Raw genomic sequence first — 17472 nt, forward strand, 5'->3', positions numbered from 1 at the left:
GATTTCCTGAATTCCAGCTGCAGCTCTGGTGCTTCTGCAGGCAATGGAGCCCTTGTGGTTGGAGGGGCCTCTGCAGCTCAGGCCAGGCGGCTTCCTCCCTCTCTAGGCACACACACCTCCATTCAGCCCTGGCCCCGCCCCTGGGGGTGGGGGCCAGGACCGGCTGCCCCACGTCAGCAGGGGGCCGCCTGGCTGGGAGGCTGGGCAGACAGCAAGGTTGATAAGCCCAGACCCCCACTGGCCCTCACCACTGTGCCCGCTGCTGCCTGAGCTACCAGAACCATGACGGTCATCTCTGGAGCTGGCCTTGTGCTCTGCAGCCTGCTGCTGCTGCTCCTGGCCCCAGGCACCCTTGGCCTGGCCCCCCAATCCAGAGGTGAGGGGGTTTGTGTGAGATGGGGGCCCCTGGGGAGTGGCCCCTGACCAACAGCCTGAGGGTCTAAATGGATTCCAGGATGGGGAGAGGGGCAGGGAGGCCAGCAGATTTGTATAGGAGCAGAGATGGTGACAGTGACAAGGGTCAGGGCGGGGTGACCCTCAGTCTGTCCTGTTGGGGAACATGGGTGGGTCTCTCTGGACCTCTCTCTGAAGCCCCTGAGCCTTCCCTGTGGTTTCTCAGCCCCCAAGGGACCACACATGTTGGGGGACTGTGGTCCCCTGGGTCACTGGGGGTAGAAGCTAGCCCAGAGCCTGCTGACTTCTGGAGCAGCTCCGAGCCCAGGGTAGAGCTCAGTGCAGACCTGGGGGATGAAGACCTAACTGCCCCGCCCCTTCCCCAGCCCTTCAGCATATCCTGGATTGGGGTCCCTGGAGACTGCACCACCCCTGGAGTTTCAGCCTCGGGCGCTGAATTCTAGACTGTCCAACGATTCATGCACAGATGGGGAAGCTGAGGCTGGCGGGGAGGACCATCTAAGATCTCACAGTGAGATGGCCCCAGAGCCTACTGCTCTACAGCATGGCCAATTCCTTCCCTCTCTCTGGGCCTCAGTTTACCCGTTTGGAGCCTCAGCTAGTGGGGACCAGGAACCCAGCTGTGAGGTGGTTTCTAAAGTTCTCTGAGGAACTCTGAGGGTCCCAATCCAGGGCATTGCAGCTTGGGGATTTGGGCCATCCCAGCACACCTTCTCTCTCCTGATTCTCCCTGCACCTCACCTGGGATCGGTTCTGCCCATTGCAGACTCAGTGTGGGACCTTTCGGGAAGGGCCTTTGTACTGAGCCCTGCCCAGCGCAGGCCCAGGCCAGTGAGAGCATCATGCAGTAAGCATTATTCTCCCACTGGACAGATTAGAAAACTGAGGCTCAGGAAGGTGTGATGACCCGCCCAGGGCCACAGAGTGGCTGAGCCAGGATTTGGACACAGGTCTGCCTCATTCCAGCCTCCTGCACTTCCCAGCACATGCTGCTGTCTCCTAGGGTGTCTGGGGAGACATCTTTCCCTGCGGGTGTATCTTGGGGTCCACCTGGTCAGGCTGCCAAAGTGGCCACCAGGAATTCCTGCTCCTTCTCCCTGCCAGAAACCAGCCATCAGGCTCTGCTGGGCTGAGGGACACTAGTTCCACTTTGGTGATTGCCTTTGATGCTCAGAGGAAAGAGGCCATGTTGGCAGGCACTGCTTTGCCCTCAAGGCTGTGCTCACCCCTGGAGGGCCCGCCCTCAGTGCCCTCCCGCCCAGCTAGGAGAAACAGCTGCCCCCTCTTTCATGGCAGCCTGGGTGGCACGAAGGGTTTGCGCTCATCTAAGCTAAAGTTGGCGTTTCAAACCCTCCCAGTGGTGCCATGGAAGAAAGGCCTGACAATCCGCTTCCGTAAAGATTACAGCCAAGAAAACCCCATGTGGCAGTTCTACTCTGTAACACATGGGGTCACCATGAGTTGGAATGGACTCTGTGGAAATGGGTTTGATTTTGGTTTGACATCTGTGGCGATAGGCAGCAACTCTGGGCTGAAGCCTGAAAAGTTGCTGGAAAGACCGTTGCCTCCTTTGCTGCTCCTTGAACACCTGCTGTGGGCCAGGTGCCATGTTGGCACCCTACGTGCATTTTCGCTCATTTTCTCGAGCATCCTATAAGAAAGGCACTATCCTTCTCATTGTACAGATGAGGAAACTGAGGCTCAGAGAGGTGAAGTGACGCCCAAGAACAGGGTGTGAGCCTTGGTCTTTTCCACTGGGCTAAGCTGTGTGTCCACCATGGAAAAGAGGACTCAGGCAGCCTGGCTGAAGCCCGCAGCCTGGCTGAAGCCCGCAGCCTACGCTCTCTGGGGCCCAGGTGTCCATCTAAGCGGCCCAGGTGTCCATCTAAGCAGCCCCGGTGCTCTCTGCTCTGCTGCCTCCGCCTGTTCAGCTCCACCTCGTGACCTTTGCCCATTGCTCTTTGCCTTTTCACCTCCCCCCCACCCCACCTCAGGGAACCTCTGCCGGACCCGGCCCACGGACCTGGTGTTTGTTGTCGATAGCTCGCGAAGCGTGCGGCCCGTGGAGTTTGAGAAGGTGAAGGTGTTCCTGTCCCAGGTCATTGAGTCTCTGGACGTGGGGCCCAATGCCACCCGGGTGGGCCTGGTCAACTACGCCAGCTCCGTGAAGCAGGAGTTCCCGCTGCGGGCCTACGACTCCAAGGCCGCGCTGGTGCAGGCTGTGCGCCGCATCCAGCCCCTGTCTACTGGCACCATGACGGGCCTGGCCATCCAGTTCGCCATCACCAAGGCCCTCAGCGATGCTGAGGGCGGCCGTGTCCGGTCCCCTGACATCAGCAAGGTATGTGCCCCCCGCCCTGGAGGGCTCCCACGGGCTGCAGGGCTCCCATTGGATACAGGGCTCCCGCTGGGTGCTAAGAGCTTTGCCTGCGTGTGCTTATTTCATTTTCCTGATACTCCTATGAGGTGGTTATTGTACAGCTGGGGAAACAAAAGTCAAAGTGGGGAAGTCATTTGGCGTTTGGCAGAGGTCACCAGTTTGTAAGTGGTAGAGCTGGGATTTGAACTCAGGTCTGTGGAGCCACCTTCACCCAGCCTCCTGCCCCCAGGAGCTCACTATCTGGTGAGCACTTGATGATTTCCCTGTAGTCGACCTTACTCCCCAGCCAGTCGGAGCTCCTTGAAGGCAGAAGGGAGACACGCCAGACACTCAGGTGTTGGTTAAGGGTGAGGCCCCTGCAGCAGCCTGTCTAGGTTCAAACCCCTGCTCCACCACGCTAGCTGTGCCGCCCTGGACAAATTACTTCAGCACACCATGCCTCAGTTTCTTCGTCTGTAAAATGGAAGTAATAAGAACACTTTCTCAAAGGGCAGTTGTGAGGACTAAATGAGTTAACGTGCTTGGAACTGTACCTGGTGCCTAACAAGCCCCGTGCAAGCATCAGTTACAGGAGCTCTGGTGGCACTGTGGTTAAGCGCTCAGCTGCTAACCCAAAGGCCAGTGGTTCGAACCCACCAGCCGCTCCTTGGGAGAAAGATGTGGCAGTCTGCTTCTGTAAAGATTCCAGCCTCGGAAACACTGTGGGGCAGTTCTGCTCCATCCTATAGGCTCGCGATGAGTTAGAATTGCCTCGACTGCGACACATTTTAAGCATTAGCTAGGAGTCCTGGGTGGTGCAAATGGTTAAGCAATTGGCTATTAACTGAAAGGTTGGCAGTTCAAATCCATTCAGAGGCACCTCGGAAGAAAGGCCTGGTGATCCACTTCAGAAAGACCACAACCATTGAAAACCCTATGGCGCACACTTCTACTCTGAAACACATGGGGTCACCGTGAGTTGGAGTTGACTTGATGGCAACTGGTTTTTTTTCAAGCATTAGTTGATTTTTTTATTTAGTAATCCTTTAGGGGCAGGGGCTCAGGAGGGCGAAGCAACTTTCCCCAAGTTGCATAGTCAACGAGGCCTCCAGGTGGAGTGCTGAGTGTTTTCACAGACCTGGTATCCACGTTTGAATTTTTAAGGACTCAGCCCCGGGCCCTGGGGTCATGTGCCTCCTCTCCCCCGTGGTCCTCTCACCGGCCCCTGCACTTGCCCATCACAGCCTTTGTCGGCCTGAGGAGTCACTTTTCACCTGTCCAGGGACTAGCCCAGGTGAAGTACTCTTCCTTATCACCCCCTGTTCCCCACTTTCTAGCACAGTGCTTGCCACACAACAGATGCCTGAAATATGAGATGAGTGCCAAACGAATACACTCCTGCTCAGAGGTGGTATCCCCATTTTGCAGATGAGGAAATTGAGGCAAGAGGGGCTTAAGCAACTTGCCCAGCTACTACATGGTTGAAGCTGTCACACAGACAATAGCATATAATACCAGCCATTACCACCCCTCAAAGAAATGACCTATCAGGCTGCCTATTGGTCTTATTTTGTGGCGGCCGCTTATAAGTTGCAAGGTGAGGTGCTGTAGATAAGGGTAATGGTTGTGCTGGCTGGGAGCATGTGGTAGCCTGGGGCGATCCTAATGGGGAGAGGTAGTGAAGGTGATGGCGGTGACACCTATAGCTGTCACATCTCCAGTTAACCAGCTTACTTCAGATCAGGCCAGTGCCCGGGGTGAGCAAGGAGGGGAAAGAGAGTCGCTGTAGCAGGTGAGGGAGCTGGTGCCAGTCATCAGCGGTTCAGCCTGGAATTCACCTGTGGGAGGAGCCACGAGACAGATGAAAATCTAAAAGCCGGGGTGGTGGTGAGGTGGGGCAGTGGGCACTCAGGGAGACAGGCGCCCTTGTGGCAGCATGTGGAGTGGAGAGGCACAGCCAGGTTTTCAGTGCCAGGAGCCCAGGCCTCTGGAAAGGAAGATATTGTGCAGAAACCCTCCCCAGGGGACCCAGGGTAATGATACTAAAAATAAAAGAGTTGCCTTACTGTGAATCATCCCACCCTGAACTTCACTATAACCCCTCTTTACATACGAGGAAACTGAGGCTCAGGAAGGTGATGGTAACTTGTGGAGCTGCGTTTCTAACCCAGGACTGTCTTAACCACTCCACTGCAGGTCCAGTAGGGGTCAGGTGCCTGCGCCAAGAGAGGGGACCCAGGAATCAGAGAAGACCCAGAAGTCAGAAGCAGAGAAGCAGCAAAGGGGGCTCGGTGCCAAATCCTAGACTGGGGCCAGAGTCGGGAGGACCCTGGATTCAGGGCCGGCTCAGGCAGGGGCTGCTGAGGGAGAGACACAGCACCCGGGTCTCCTTCTCCCTCCCTCTTCTCAGTACAGGCAGAGGAGCCTTGTGCGAGAGCAGACAGGTTCTCTTTTCCTCCATGGAAGGGGCAGGTATGACACTGGGGAGTGGAGGGAGAAAAAGGGGGCAGCTACTGTTCATTGGGCAGCTACGTGGGAGCAATGCTGTGTCACACTCTCTGAACCAAGAAACGGCTCCTTCCCAGGGCATGGAGACTGAGGGGTGGCCAGACTGGAGGCATCAGCCACCATTCCTGAGCCTTGGCCCCCCTCTGGTGGCCAAAAGGTAGAACTGCATGGCATTGGATGCACATGTTTGACTCAAATAGGGAGTAAACCAGCCTTGTAGCCTGGGCGAGTCTCCACCCACCACTGGGTAAGGGATCCACTCTGCCAGGCCAGGGCAGGGAGCTGTACTGAGCCCCACAAGAGGGCATGGTCTACGTTGCTTTCACTCAGGTATATCTCCCAGCAGCCCTGGGTCCTAAGCGATCCCCAATCTGAGGGAGGAGATATGTCTTTGTCCTCAGAGGTACCCAGTCTAAGGATGGAGACACATCTGCCCTCAGCTGCCCCAGTCTGAGAAGGGAGACACGGCCCTGCCCTCAGATGTACCTAGTCTGAGAGTGGAGACACATATATGTCCTTATAGGCTCCAGCCTGAGGGAGGAGACACGGCCCTGACCTCAGAGGTAGCTAGTCTGAGGGGAGAGCCATGGCCTTGACCTCAGGAGCCCCACTCTGAGGAAGGAGACATGGCTCTGACTTCAGAGGTACTCAGTCTGAGTGGGGGAGACATGGCTTTTTCCTCAGAGGTACCCAGTGTAAGGGTGGAGACACACATCCACCCTCAGAGGCCCCCAGTCTGAGAGAGGAGACACGACCCTATTCTCAGAGGCCCTTCCATTGTGAAAAGGGACACACAGATCTGCCCTCGGAGGTACCCAACCTGAGGGGACTGACATGACCCTGACCTTGGGCGATCACAGCTGCTCTCTGCAGCTGCCTGCCTAGGGAGAAGGCCTCCCTACTCCCAGAGGTCTCAGTCAGATACAGCAACACCTCTGCCATGTTTCCCAGTCAGAGGAAACGCATCTTTCCTCTTCGACTAGCCAAGTTCTCTTCCCTGGGGAATTCCCAGGGAATCAGATCTACCTGCAACGGACCAGCTGTGTGACACTGGGCAAGACACTCTGCCTCTCCAGGCCTCAGTTTCCTCGTTCTGTCAACAGTCCCGCAGGGCTTGCTGAAGGGCAAGGGAGGGAGGGCCTGGTCCTCACATGCGCCTCGCGTGTTGCAGGTGATCATCGTGGTGACGGATGGGAGGCCCCAGGACAGCGTGCGGGACGTGTCTGCGCGGGCGCAGGCCAGCGGCATCGAGCTATTTGCCATCGGCGTGGGCCGTGTGGACAAGGCCACGCTGCGGCAGATCGCCAGCGAGCCGCAGGATGAGCACGTCGACTACGTGGAGAGCTACAACGTCATCGAGAAGCTATCCAAAAAGTTTCAGGAGGCCTTCTGCGGTGCGGGGGGCAAGGGGGACCGGGAGGCGTCGGACAGGGCCGGGGCTGAGAGAGTCAACATCCCGGACTGAGTCAGGGTTGGGGCGGGGCCTGGACGGGGCAAGGCGGGGTTTGGACCTGGCTGGGACAGAGCTCGTCGGTATTGGGGGCGGAGTCAGGGCTGGGACTGGGAACAAGGCCGGGCTCAGACAGGGTCCGGACTGAGATAAACAGATAGGGGGCGTGGCCAGGGCTGAGCGAGGGACTGGGCGGGGTTTGGACCCAGCCAGTACTGTGTCAGCGGCTGGGGGCGGGGCCTGGGCGGGGCGATGGTCTGTACCGGGCGGGGACTTAAAGAGCTTCAGAGGCGGGGTCAGGCAGGGGTTAAGGGAGGTGGGGAGAGGTGATGCCAAGAGACCTTTTTTGTGGCAGGGTCCTGTCAGGGACCAAGGAGAGGCTGGAACTCAGTAAGAGGAACTTCTAAAAAAACTATGTGTGTTTGCATTTTGGGGGCTGGTAGTGGTGGGCGCTGGACAGGGGAAGGTTCTTTGTAGAAGGAAGGTGGGCTTGTGGAGAGGTCTTTGGGATATGACTGGTTAGAAGGGGTGGGGTGGGGCGGGACCTCGAGTAGGTCAGGGGCGGGGCCAGGGCAAGGGCTTTTTCCCATTTTTCAAACGGGTCTACGAAGAGCGTGTGCCTTATCAGGATTCAAGGGGATAATGCAGGATACAGCGCTCAACAGATGGTATCTAACGAATATTTACTGAGCATCTACTATGTGCTGTGTTCATTGCTGGGAGCACTGTAAGGCCTTGCCCCTGTGGTCTTTACCTTTTTTACCAGGAAGTTTTATTTTTATTATTAGCATTATCACCTTCTTCAAGGATGTTAGTATGTCCAGGCTCTGGGCTGAGAGACTAGGGCCTGGGCCCCACCCAGTTGGGGGCTTTAGTTTCCCTGAGTGTGCAAGAGGGCCTGGTCTCCATGGTCAGTGAGGGGTATCCTGGCTGGGATGTATGAGGCCTCATGATTCTGAGGTTCCCTTGTCCACACAGTGGTGTCAGACCTATGCGCCACGGGAGACCATGACTGTGAGCAGGTGTGCATCAGCTCCCCGGGCTCCTACACCTGTGCCTGCCGCGAGGGCTTCACCTTGAACAGTGATGGCAAGACCTGCAATGGTCAGCGGGCTGGGCACTGGGGAGGGTGAGGGATGGGGAAAGGGGATAGGGCCTTGACCACTCCCCAGGAGGCCCACTGAGCCTCCCTGCCCTTTGCATCTGACCAGTCTTCAAAAGCAATAGATGCCTTCTAGAGCTTGATGTCTGCAGAAAGTTCTCTTTGTATCCAAGTGGGTGGTGGGTTTAGTGTGGTCGGAGGAGTCACACAGTCTTGAGTTCAAATCTTGGCTCCACGACTTCTGAGGTGTGTGATTTAACAGCTTTCAGACCTTTAGTTTCCAATGCTGTAAAACGGAAACAGTAACCTTGGCTTTATAGAGTGTAAAATAGTGGGAGTAATAATAGCGTCAGAACCTGTCTAACTTCAGGGGGGATAATGACCAAGATCAGCCCAAAGCTGATTACTATGAGGTGGAGGTCAGACATACCTCCACCCTCCAACTTTTTTTTTTTTTAAACCAATTCTGACACCAGCCTTCCCTCCCGTGGCACTCTCTACTTCTCTTCTGGGTTCAGTAATTCATTGCAAAGGCCACACAGAACTCACAGAACATACTTACAGTTAAGTGGTTTATTAAGGAACTGACAAGGTACACTTGGGAATCAGGATCAGGAAGCATGTAGGCAAAGTCTCCCTTGTTCAGTGCAGGACAGCTATCTCAGCTCCTCTTGACCGTGCAGTCCTCCTCTTGGCCCCCTGAGGACCGGCTCCTCTCGTCCCCCTCAGGGCAGTCTCTTTTTAGCCATGCTGTCTGTCTCTGCCCACTCTGCTGCTGGGCCCCTTCTGGGAGTGTTGCCATCTTCAGCGTTATAGTCCTTGACCCATGCTACAGATCTTTTAGGAGGTTCCTTGCCTCCTCTCTCTCTGATTCTCTCTTCTTTCTTCCTTCTGCCTCTTCCTGCTGCTTCTCTTCCTGTTTCTTCCTGTCTCCAGGAAACCTCTGTGGGGTTGGCTGCTTATATACACAACTCCTTGTCAATTTCAAGGCATGAGCCCTGCCAGCTGGGGCCACAAACTGACTAATCCCCTCTCAGTGGTAGGCCTCAGATACTTCATTTGCATAGTAGACTACAACTTACCTCATTTGCATAGTCTATTGACCAACCCCTGCAAGGTGTATACCAATCACAGGGCAGATGGCAGCCCAGGACCAGACAAAAAGTATCAAACCAAGTTGTTTATAGTTTACCCAGGAAATGTAACAAACCCTCTGGGGTAAAAAACTAGGGCAAAGGTAACTCCTCAGGATTTAGGGAGAAAAATCTCTCAAGCTGTTTTTTCCAAAGAACCAAGGCAAAGGCCACATAAAGGGACTCACTTCACACACAGAGGGAGTTTTGAGGACAAAATGGGATGATCCTTGTGATTCACCCAGCACAGAGCCTGGGGGTGGGGGTGGGTGGTAGTGCCCAGTAAGTGGTCTGGATGGATGACCATGCCCTTAAGTTTTATCCCCTTGTCTTCCTGCCCTCCCCAGTCTGTAGTGGTGGTGGTGGCAGCTCAGCCATTGACCTGGTCTTCCTCATCGATGGATCCAAGAGTGTGAGACCAGAGAACTTTGAGTTGGTGAAGAAGTTCATCAACCAGATCGTGGACACACTAGACGTGTCAGACAAGTTGGCCCAGGTGGGGCTGGTGCAGTACTCAAGCTCTGTGCGCCAGGAGTTCCCACTGGGCCGCTTCCACACCAAGAAGGACATCAAGGCAGCTGTACGGAATATGTCCTACATGGAGAAGGGCACCATGACCGGGGCTGCCCTCAAATACCTCATTGACAACTCCTTCACTGTGTCCAGTGGGGCTAGGCCCGGTGCCCAGAAAGTGGGCATTGTCTTCACTGATGGCCGGAGCCAGGACTACATTAATGATGCTGCCAAGAAGGCCAAGGACCTTGGTAGGTGCTGCCTGCCTGACCCTGGACTCCACTGATGGCCAGTGGCACACACTGCACAGCTACATTGCAGTTTATCTTGATTTTTGTTCTGATTAGTGCCTGAAACCCAGGTGAATTTGAATGGGAAGGGATTGGTTAGTCCAACTCTCTCTTATACTGATGACAAAACTGAGACCCCAGAAAAGTAGTTTGTTTTGCTGATTCTTTTGTAGGTGGGGCTTGGAACTTTTCTGATTGAATGTTTGTTCACAAGAACACACCAACTACTGGAAGGCAGTCCAACTTTGGGGCAAGCCTGAACTTCAGTTTTTTCACCTATTAAATGAGGATAATAAGAACCACTGAACAAGTAGTTATGGCGGTTAAGTGATATTACAAAGCTTCTAGTACAGGGTCTGACATATAGTAGAACCTCAATAAATGTCGATTTACTGAGTTTCTTTGTCCTAGGCACTGTGCCTGCAATTCCAGCAGCTGCCACCAGGAGGTGTCTGGTATTGGCTGTCTGGACTGACGGCTAGGCATTCCACAGGAGGCTCAGCCATAGCTGCCTGACTCCATGTCAGCCTTACTAATCTTTTTCCTCCTGGCAGGCTTTAAAATGTTTGCTGTGGGTGTGGGCAATGCAGTGGAGGACGAGTTGAGGGAAATCGCCTCAGAGCCTGTGGTGGAGCACTACTTCTACACAGCCGACTTCAAGACTATTAACCAGATTGGCAAGAAATTGCAGAAGAAAATCTGCATAGGTGAGTGAGGCCAGGGCTGGCATCAGTGGGAGGAGCAGGTGGGGCTCTTTGGGGGATGGGGTCTTCCTGAAACTGGGTGTGAGCAGGGAAAATCAGGGACTGGGGTGGCACAAAGAGTTGGCAGAACCAGGAGAGGGCATGGCCAGTACAACAGTTACTACCACCAGTACTACTCCAGTGCTGTCCAAATATTAAAGCGTTCTATCCTATTTGGTAGGAATTTCATTATCCCTATTTTATAGATGGGAAAACCGAGGCCAGGGGGTAGAGCAATTATTAATAACTGGGGGAGCTGGGATTCAAACCCTGCTGCCTCTTTTGATCCTCCCTGGTGACTAGCTGGTTCCTAATAGTAAAGAGCATGGGCTCCAGAGCCAGACACTCCTGGGTTCCCATCTTTGCTCTGACACTAACTAGTGTTGGCTGTTGGCCATGGGCAAGTTTCTTTATCTGTAAAATGGGGTTAATGCTTTTGAACCCAAAGGGGTTAATGATTTTGAATCCACAGAGTTCCCGTGGGGAGTCACTAAGATAACATAGAGGCCCCCAACAGTGTCTTGCACATAGTAGGTACTCAGTGCTTGGGTGCTATTTTTGGGTTTCATTATCAGGGCTTGGAGGAAACTGCGAAACACTTGGGATGTCTTCCCCCTCAGTCCTAGGAGCTCTGTCTCAAAGACTCTATGTCTCTGCCTCCTCAGCACTCCCAGCGCCCCCTTCCCCAGAACTCTCTAGTCCTGACCCTGGGCAGTGACCCCTTCCTTCCCCCAGGGCAACCACTGACCCTCTTCTTTTTCTTTCCCTGCTTCTCCTCCCACCCCAGAGGAGGACCCGTGTGCCTGTGAGTCCGTTATGAAATTCCATGCGGAAGTGGAGGGGCTGCTGCAGGCTCTGACCAGGAAGCATATCCTTTGCCGGAGGCCACTGTGGGGAAGGGGAGGAGCAGGAGGGGCAGGTGCTGTGGGGAGAGGAGGGGGCGGATGCCCCCTACGGTGGGGTTGACCGGGCTCCTCCTTGCCTGTCTTTTGCTGAAGAAGGTCGCATAGACTGGCACCACCTTTGGTACTGACCCTATCAAAAGCAGAGACTCCTGGAGTGTGAACAGAGAAACTGAGGCAGAAGGTAAGATCTAGGGCCTGGACACACATAGAGAGTCCTGGACACGTTCAAGAACACAGGGGTCCCTGTGGACTCACATTTCTCAGGCTCACGGTGACATGACTAGTGCAACCCCCACTCAGAGGTGAGGCTGAGGCCCCGAACAGCTCCCCTGGCCCAGTCAGAACTAGGCAGGGGACCCAGCAATTGTCAGGGCTGGGCATCAGGGCTCACAGTAACTGGCTGTTCCTTTGGGAAGCACCATTCTGGAGACAGTGGATCAATTAGTTCTGATAGCAGGGAGAACACAGGCTGTAGGGCAACCTGGGGGGTGGAAGAAAGTTCTGAAAGAGGGGCAATCTAGAGGATACAGGATGTGGAGGTCCCCCCACTCTCGTCACTGCCCTGCTCTGGCCAACCTGTTCCTCTCCTTGACTCGGGATCCACTGGAAGCGGTGAGCAAGCGGCTAGCCATCCTGGAGAACAGAATCGTCTAAGACCTCCTGCCCCCTGCCGTGGCCTTTCCATCTCCTTGACCCCAGTGCGGCTCAGAGAATCCTGCGTGTGTCCCCAATAGCCCCGACTTTAGTCTAGCTTTGCCATTTTAGTGTGGGGGGCTCCGGAGGAAGAAGGTCCCGGAACAGGCCTTCCCAGCCTCTGCCATCCTGCTAGCACCTAGGGACCCCTGGCGGGGAGGGGGAGAAGTGTGTGTGTGTGTGTGTGTGTGTGTGAGCGTGTGTGAGCACGTGTGTGTGCCTAGGGGTGGGCGTGTGTATGGGAGCAGAAATGCGTGTGCATGAGTGAGAATGCAGGGAAGAGTGCGAAAGGGTCTGTGTTTGCATTTTTTTTAATCAAAAGCTTAATATATTCCTATTTTTTTAGTTAATCCTTTCTTGATTCGGAGTGCTGTGAATCTCTTTTCTGATGTCTCTATTCCCCTTTGAAAAACAATTAAATGTGATTTAACTTAAGCACTGAATGGGGCTAGAGGCAGAGTGGTTATTTGGGGATGAAGAGAGAGGATTAATGAGGGTCGGGTGACGGAGGTAATGACAGTGATGGTGACAGCGATGACAGCAACGACATGAAGAGCAGCTTATGTTTGTTCTGCATTGTCAGTTACAGGTTCATTTATATGATCTCATTGCATCATCCCAGTAACCTTATGCAGAGCAGACTTGTATCATCCCCATTTTATAGATGGGAAAACTGAGCATGAGGGATGCTATGACTTGCTCAGCAGTGAGTCGGTTGGAGAGACAGGACTTGGACCAAGAACTGCAGGAAATTAAAAAAAAAAAAGTCATTAAGAAGGAGGGCAATGGCACCAGATAGGACTTGTTCATTCATTCATTCATTTGTTCATTCATTCAACAAGTACAGAGCATATACTCCATGCCGGGCATGGGGAGATGGTGGTGTATGAAACATAGTCCCTGCCCTTGAGGGACTTACTGTTGAGTAAGGCACCCATGTCATCCTCACCCCACCTAGAGAAGAAGAGTGGGCTCAGGTTTTGCCAGGGGTTTATACCTCCTTTTGGCCCCCCTGTTGGAGTCCTCTCTGTTGTTCCCTTGGGTGTCAGCAGCTTTCACCCCCTTCCCTGATGCAGCTACAGCCCCCACCTCAGGGACTGCACCAGGAAGAGACTCCTGACCCCATACTCCCCTCCTCCCAACCCTGCCTGGGGTCTGCCACCCAAACCCTGAGACTCCCCCACCCCGACCTCTCCCAGGCCCCTCTGGAGAGTGCCTCTCTGGCCTTTCAAGCCCTTGCCTCTCAGAGTGGGTGATTCCATGATTCTCTGAACCCATTCTTGTTTAATGGAGAAGCATTTTTAGTGTTACTACTGGATTCACGTTTGAGAACATGTAAAAGGCTTTTCCAAGAAGCTCAGGGCATCCCAAAAGACTTTGCTTAGATGCAGTTCAGGGAGGCAGAATAACAACACCAATAATAACCCAAGAATCACAGCAATACAACAGCACAACTGCACAAGAGAAACCTAACAATTACACAACCGCCCCTCTGCCCCCGTGACCCAACCACCACTATGTACACTTTCCACTGAGCTCTTTCTCTGGGCCAGGTCCTGCACTAAGGGCTTTTCTGCTGTCTGAGGTAGTTCTTTGTCACAGCCCGCTTGTGCAACTGCTCAGCCCATACTGACTTTGTCCTGAAATTATCCTCACTCTCCTCCCCTACTCACACATGGTGGCGGGGACAGGGGGGCAGTAGCCATGTTGGTGCAGTGTAACTCTGCCTCCTGGCTTTAGTTGATTGGTCCACAGTGGACACCTGACCCAGGTTGGGCCAATCAGCATCTCTCATCTGGGATTTTAGACTTGAGGGTCCTAGTTACCTGGCTGTGGTGCTAGAGCTGGGAGGTCTCCACCTTATTCCAGGCGTGCTAAAAGGCAGAGACTACAGGCCTCCATTCCCAGGAAAGAGCAAAACAGCGTTTACTTGGGTTGCTGGTGGCAGTCCAAGGGTGTTTCAGTTATTCAGTGCTGTGTAACAAACAGACCCAAAACAGTGGCTGAAAACAACAACCTATTATTGTCATGATTCTGTGGGCTGACTGGGCTCAGTTGGGTGGTTTTCTGCTCCATGCAGTGTTGACTGAGCTGCATATTGGGCCTTGACTCCAATATGGATCATTCACATGACTGGTACTTTGGTGGGGACAGCTGGAAGACTGGGTGCCTCTCTCTCTCCATGTCGTCTCAGGGCCCCACCCTCTCCACATGGGCTCTGGACTTCTTACATAGCAGCTCTGGGCTTCCACAAGCTTCTTAACGTTGAGGCCCAGAACTGGCCCAGTGTTACTCTCACTGCATCCTATCGTTCAAAGCAGTTATAGGCTGCCCAAATTCAAGGGTCAGAGAGGTAAACTCTGCTTCCTGATGAGGGGACAGTGACAAATAATTTGTGGCCATCTTTAATCTACCACATGGGGTCATTCCCTGGTCTCTCTCATTGGGCCTAGCTATACTCCCTGCCCTTGACATACATAAGACACCCGGGAGACCTCAGCAAAGTTAACCTGGGCTGAGGAAGTCTCTGTTTTATGCACTGTGAGCACCCAGGCTCAGCTGTCATCTCTGAGAAGTGGGGGCTTTGGGGGTGTGTAGCCAGTCCTGCAGGGGCCCCTGGAGGAGATGAGTAGGGGTGTGTGTGTGAGGAGTGTGAGGGCTGGAGGGTCGTCATGAGTTGGAATTGACTCGACAGCGACTAACATCAACAACAACAAATCTGTATGGAAGCAGATTGCCAGGCCTTTCTTCCTTGGTGCTACTGGGTGAGTTCGAACTGCCATCCTTTAGGTTAGTAGTCAAGCGCAAACCGTTTGTGCCATCTAGGGGCTTATGGGCTTTCCATCAGTTGGAATTGACTTGATGGCAGTGGGTTTGGTTTTTGGTTTTTAATCAAACAGTGGGGAAGTGGGAAGGTGGGAAGGCACCCTGGAAGAGGTGGATCTAAATGTGGGCTGTTTAGGGGCTAGGGAGGGGAAAGGGGTAAAGGGGAAGGGCATACCAAGTGGAAGGAACAGCGTGTGTGAGGGCCCTGAGGCAGGAAGGAGTGTGGACTTGGAGGGCCTGCACTGGGCTCCACGTGGCTGGAAAACATCAAGGGAGGAGGCCCAAGACCAAAATGAGATGCTGTGCTCATAATTTTAAGGGGTCTGGGATTGATCCAGAGAGTGGTGGGAAGCCATTGAAGGGTTTTAAACAGGATGTGATGTGATCATGTTCTCCTATTACTAATAGGACTCAATTCTTTAAGCTCCCACACTCAGATGGGATGTGAGGTGACCTTGGAAGAGGCTGTAGCTGGGTTGGGCAGGGACCAAGCTTCTGTGTCACTCATCCAAGAAGGTGCGGTGGCCTTGAGGCTGGCCCTGCTGAATCATGTGCAGTGCGGCTGACCCATCAGGTGGACTGGGTTTAAATCCTCACTTGCAGTGACAGATGAGAAACTGCTCATGATGGTGGCACTGAGGGCCCTGGGTAACCCTTCCAGTGACCCTGTGAGATAGCATTAGTGTCACTCATTTTACAGGTGATGGGACTTGTCCGAGTAAGTGGAGGAGCTGGGATTCCTGAGTTTCCCTAATGCCAAGAGCTGAATCAACAGTAACGAGTACTTGGCTTTGCTGCCAGTGATAATGAATGTGAAGCCCTGTGTACATAGTAGGTGTTCAGCAGATCCCAGGAACCTCTCTCTTCCCCCACTCCCCTTCCAGGCAGTCAGGACTGGCAGAGGCTGGACCTGGTCCTGGAGGAGCCTCTAGCTAGGAGCTGGACCCAGGCCTGTGCTTGAGAGCAAATGGAGCAGAGTTGGGCCCTAAAAGACAAGACTGGTGGGGGCCAGTCAGGAAGCGAGGGCTCTGCCAAGCAGGCTGGTGGTTGGAGAAGGGGCTGGGCAGGATAATCTGATCAGAGTCTAGTGCCAGGAAGGGACAAAGGTTGGGGGAGGCCACAACGCAGGGGTTAGAGCTGGTGGCCTGAGGCTGTGGTTGTGACTTCTGCCCCTGGTAAGGCCTGGCTCAGGCCCCAGTCTGGGCTGAGCTGAAGGGAGTTGGAATCTGGGGCCTCTGGGGTGGGGCCTCTGGGGTTGAGCCTCTGGATTTTTCGTGAAAGCAACAAATGGAGGGAGCTATAGGATAGCTATGAGTTGGAATCGACAGCAACAGTTTGAAACCCTGATGGTGCAGTGGTTGAGAGCTCAGCTGCTAACGCAAAGGGCGGCAATTCAAATCCACCAGCTGCTCCTTGGAAACCCTATGGGGCAGTACTATTGTGTCCTACAGGGTCGCTATGAGTTGGAATCTACTCGATGGCAGCGGGTTTGGTTTTTGTGCCCAGGACTCAGCTACGTTGCAGGGGGTGGCTTCCTGTTTCCAACATCACTGCCTGAGAAATCCATGGCATGAAAGAAAGCAAGATGCAGCTGGTGGAGAAGAAACTGGTCAAGAGCCCAGGAGACTGGACCACAGGCTCCATGGCTCAGAGTTGCGGTGGGTTAGGGCTCTTGCTGCAAGTGACAGAAACTCCACACCAACCAGCTTAAGCACCAGAAGGAAGCTGATGGGATCACGCAATTCAAAGTTCTGGGGAAGGTGCTGGGCTTGGCAGTGTTATCAGGCCTCCATCTCTCTCCATTCTTGGCTCTGGTCTTTGCCATGATGGCCCTATGCTCTGGCAGGCTCTCTCCTTGACCTGGCCCACAGCTCCATACTCACATGCTTCAAGCTCCAAGTCCACAAAATTCAGCCTCATTGGCTCTGATGGGGTCCTGTACCTGTCCCTGGGCCAGTCACTGTGGCCAGGAGGATGCAAGACTTAGACTGCTCATTCCAGGAGCCACAGGTGGAATCAGCTCCACAAGATGCCCAAGGACTGAGAAGGCTGAGAGTGGATCCTCAAGGAGAAGGAAGGGACTGAAACTAGATGCCCAGGGTCTGGGTGCTGGTGGGCAGAACCAACAGATGCTCCCAACAAATGGGGTTGGAGAGAGGTGGAAACTCTGTCTGGGAAGAGACCTGCCATCGTGTCTTTCCCTGGATCTCATTCTTCCCTGCATTGGGGGTGGGGGAGAGGGTTCTTAAAGGACCATGTCATCAGGCTCTGAGGAAGGCAGGGGCCAGCAACCTGGGGTCTTTCGAACCCAAACTGCTCCCCACGTCTGCTCCAGATCCTCATGAAATCCATCCTCTCCATGTAATTTCCACGTCTCTCTCGGATCTAGGTTTGGTTAACAGAAGATTATAAACAAGTCCTAGAAAGCAGGAAAACCAGCATCTCCCCAGGACAGCCACAGTCTATTGGCAGACAGCAAGTTACTTTGTAACCAGTACATACATACATACATACATATATATATATATATATATAT

At 53.9% G+C, this 17472-nt stretch overlaps 1 protein-coding gene across 1 annotated transcript; it reads left to right on the forward strand.

Moving 5' to 3' along the window:
• Window positions 1-246: 246 nt before the first annotated feature.
• On the forward strand, window positions 247-12071 carry MATN1 (matrilin 1). Its single transcript, XM_004372032.1, has 8 exons — window positions 247-376; window positions 2409-2755; window positions 6453-6675; window positions 7710-7835; window positions 9314-9730; window positions 10324-10476; window positions 11300-11380; window positions 12022-12071. Exons 1-8 carry the CDS (start codon window positions 283-285, stop codon window positions 12069-12071), a joined length of 1491 nt encoding a protein of 496 aa, XP_004372089.1. The 5' UTR covers window positions 247-282.
• Window positions 12072-17472: the final 5401 nt, after the last annotated feature.

Source organism: Trichechus manatus, unplaced genomic scaffold, assembly GCF_000243295.1.
Source record: "Trichechus manatus latirostris isolate Lorelei unplaced genomic scaffold, TriManLat1.0 scaffold00015, whole genome shotgun sequence".
In the NCBI taxonomy this organism is placed as follows: Eukaryota; Metazoa; Chordata; class Mammalia; order Sirenia; family Trichechidae; genus Trichechus; species Trichechus manatus.